This window comes from Triticum aestivum, chromosome 7D (genome assembly GCF_018294505.1).
Source record: "Triticum aestivum cultivar Chinese Spring chromosome 7D, IWGSC CS RefSeq v2.1, whole genome shotgun sequence".
Lineage (NCBI taxonomy): Eukaryota > Viridiplantae > Streptophyta > Magnoliopsida > Poales > Poaceae > Triticum > Triticum aestivum.
The window spans coordinates 635,501,516-635,504,800 of record NC_057814.1 but is presented as its reverse complement, the minus strand read 5'-3'; the positions used below and the strand labels follow the sequence as shown (position 1 = coordinate 635,504,800).

The window sequence follows — 3,285 nt, the reverse complement described above, 5'->3', positions numbered from 1 at the left end:
TCCAATTGGACCTTTGTTTTGTCGGAGAGGGGGGAGAGGGGGCGGCCCAGTTGCATGTTCAACACTAGGCATGCAACTGCAGGTGTCGCACCCGACCGCAACTGCATGTCTTGTAACCCGACCGCAACTGCATGTCTTGTAACCGGACCGCACTGGACTTTTTTTTCTGTCGGAGGGGGTGCCTGTAGAGGGGGCGGGCCAGTTGCAAGCCCGACAACATCCCGGCAACTGCAATTGTCGCAGCCAACTGCAACTGCATGTCTACCACTATTTCTATTTTTCTACTTTTAATTTTATTTTTGTTTTTGTAGGTTTTTTATTTATTCTAAATAGTGCTGTTTTTTTATTTTTCAAACGTGCCACCCAGTTGCACGTCACCCCGTGTGCGACCGCATATGTTGTAGTCCACATGCAATTCGAAGCGACATTAGCCGGGGTATAACTAGGGTGCGGGCGGGGCGGGGAGCTGAGTGCTTGGGCGGCCCGGTTTACTTTTCTTTATTCATTTCTCTACCATTTGCTTTCCTTTCTATTTTATTTTTCCGTTATAGATTTGTGCTATTTTCCTTTTCTAAATGGTGGTGTTTTGGATTTCTTTTGGGAAAAATGTTGCCACTCGATTAGCACATGCGTGGTCCGTACACAATTGCATGTACTCCGGCCATGCGCTTGCACGTCCACTGTCCATGTGCAACTTAACATTCTTTTTCTTTTTAAAAAGTAGTGCCAATGAGGTTATACACATGTCAGTAGCATGTCCGTCTACCACGTGCAATTTGCATGCCTGTCATTTCTACTTTTAAGGAACTAGAGAAAAAAAAGACTTGAACAGCAAAAAAGAAGAGAGAGAGAGAGAGAGAGAGAGAACACAACACCAACACGCAAGCCGCACGAACAGCTAATCTTACCTCAGCCGATGCACGACAACCTGAAAAACATTAATGATGCAAACCAGCCCAAACCAGTGAAGCCCATCACAGAAAACAGCAGACAAAGGACAACCGAGCCCACAAACAAGCCCAACAAGCAAACATCACAAACCAGCGATCAGAAACTAGGATCGTACTGGACGATACGTACAAGGATGACGTCATTCGACTGAGACGTAGTGAAGTCTCAGTCGACTGAGATCTAGACGGACCCCATTCTTAATTGGTGGGGATTATGTGGCAGGAAAGGCCTGTTTAGAGCTGTTTGTTTGTGTGTCCCTGGTCGATATATACATGGATCCTTTTTGTAGCAACTAGTGCACTTTGATTTGTAAGGACACAATTTATTAGCCCATGTTTTATGGTGCTGTGGCACAACCTAATTTGGTTACCATATCATTGACCTTGTGTTGTGCACTCAAGGAAGCTTCAGAAATTAACAGAAAGTAGACTTTGTTGAGCAGACGATCACGCGAGTCCACACGAGGCCTGATCAGAAATAGATGGATTGGTGATTTAGCAGATTATAAGTCAATAGTTTATCCGTCGAATTATGCAGCCAAGGAGAAGGAGACCCATCCAATCTTGGCAAACAGCCCGCTCCAGGCAAGAAATTGTGTGAATGTTGGAGTCGACGGCGCGCTGGTGCCTGGTAGCTAGGAAAGGGAAAGGAAATGTTGCTTACGCATTCTAGCAGACACCTTCAGTGCATCGAAACATGATAAAGCTAGGAAATGTAAGAGAAAGACAGAAGGTAGGCTCACCTCACCTCTCATGGATCGTCGAAAATGACGGAAGGCACCTCTCATGGATCGACGACAAAATAGGCAGTCCATCTCCCGCGCGCCGACTGTTGCTATGACGCTAGTCTGTGTTAGATGTGTATAGTCTTTTTTGGTATATCCCCATTGTATAAGGGGTTTCCTACACTATACACACATGTATATGTAATGGCATTTGGCCCTCAGTGAATACTAATTGCCACTTATCCAACATGGTATCAGATGCTAGGTTAGCCTCTCGTCCCCGCACGATGCAACTCCGTGCGTGCTCTCGATTCTGCTCGTCGCCGGTCGCTCCCGCCCGTATCTGACACTCTCTGACGAGCTCCTCGCGTCCTCGCGTAGCTGGTTCCTGCTGCTGGTTTGCTGCCGCTCTTGCAGCTAGCTTCGCTGGCCGCCTCGTCCAGGCTGAACGAGCGAGCTGCCGGCGGCCCGGCCGCCTGCCTCCCCCAGCCGCGTGCCTCTCCCGGCCCCCGTTGCTCTGCCTGGCTGCCCCCGGGCCCTCCTCTGACTGGCCGCCTCCGGCCACCCCTCAGCCCGGCCGCCCCCGGCACCTCCTCCGTCGGGCTGCCCCCGGCCCCTCCTCTGCTCAGGCCGCCCCTGGCCCCTCCTCATCGATCTCCCGCAGCCGAGTCCATGCTCGCTCGTTTGCTGCTGTTTTCCCGATCCAGATCGGGTCCTCTCTGAACGTTGACCAAAAAAAAGAAGAGAAAAGAGGCAGAGATTCCTCATGTCTTCTTCGGGCTATATTGCTGTTCCTCGGTGCTCAGTGATCTTCGATGGCACCAACTATGCTGAGTTTGTGGGTTTCATGCGCATCCATATGCGGGGTCTTCTTCTGTTGGGCGTTCTCTCTGGCGAGGTTCCCTATCCGCCCTGCCCTGTTGCTCCGGTGGCTCCTGTTCCGCCAGTGCCGCCGGTGCTTGCTGCCGATGCTTCTCAGGCTGATCGGGATGCAGCCAAGGCTCTTGATGATGCTGCAGTTGATGCTTATGATCAGCAGGTATCCGCATATTCTGATGCTCTTTCTGTCTACCGGGATGATCTGTCTGCTTACACTCAGTGGTGCAATGATGATGCTCGAGCTGCTACTATTCTTACTGCGAGCGTCCTCCCTCAGTTTGCTTCTGAGTTCATGGGCCTCGGCACTGTTGCAGCGATGTGGTCCTATCTTTGCCAGCGCTATCAGCCCTCTGGCGATGCTCTATACCTTTCTGTGGTGCGTCAGGAGCATGCTCTTCAGCAGGGTGACTCATTTGTTGATGAGTTCTATTCACAGTGCTCTGCCATCTGGCGTCAGCTTGACTCACTGCGGACAGTTGTTTGTGGCACTTGCCGTTGCTGTCAGACTACGCGGTCAGACTTGGAGTTTCAGAGGGTTCATGAGTTCTTATCTCATCTCCGATCTGAGTTTGAGCCCTGACGTGCTCACTTGCTTGCTCGTGGTCGTGTTCCTATCTCAGAGGTGCTTGCTGAGCTTCGTGCTGAGGAGACCCCGCTCTGCTGGGTTACTTGTGGTTCCTTCAGTGTCGGCCACCCAAGCTCCTGTGTCCTTTGCTCGCCTCACTGCTCCA

At 51.1% G+C, this 3,285-nt stretch overlaps 1 protein-coding gene across 1 annotated transcript in view; it reads left to right on the top strand.

The window, feature by feature from the left end:
* Window positions 1–2,484, top strand: part of LOC123171501 (disease resistance protein RGA5-like) — a 7,931-nt gene extending 5,447 nt beyond the window's left edge. Inside the window, exons 6-7 of the mRNA XM_044588974.1 lie at window positions 1,489–1,581; window positions 2,093–2,484. Of these exons, the coding sequence (XP_044444909.1) occupies window positions 1,489–1,581; window positions 2,093–2,484 (485 nt within the window). The remainder of the gene's footprint in view (window positions 1–1,488; window positions 1,582–2,092) is intronic.
* Window positions 2,485–3,285: the final 801 nt, after the last annotated feature.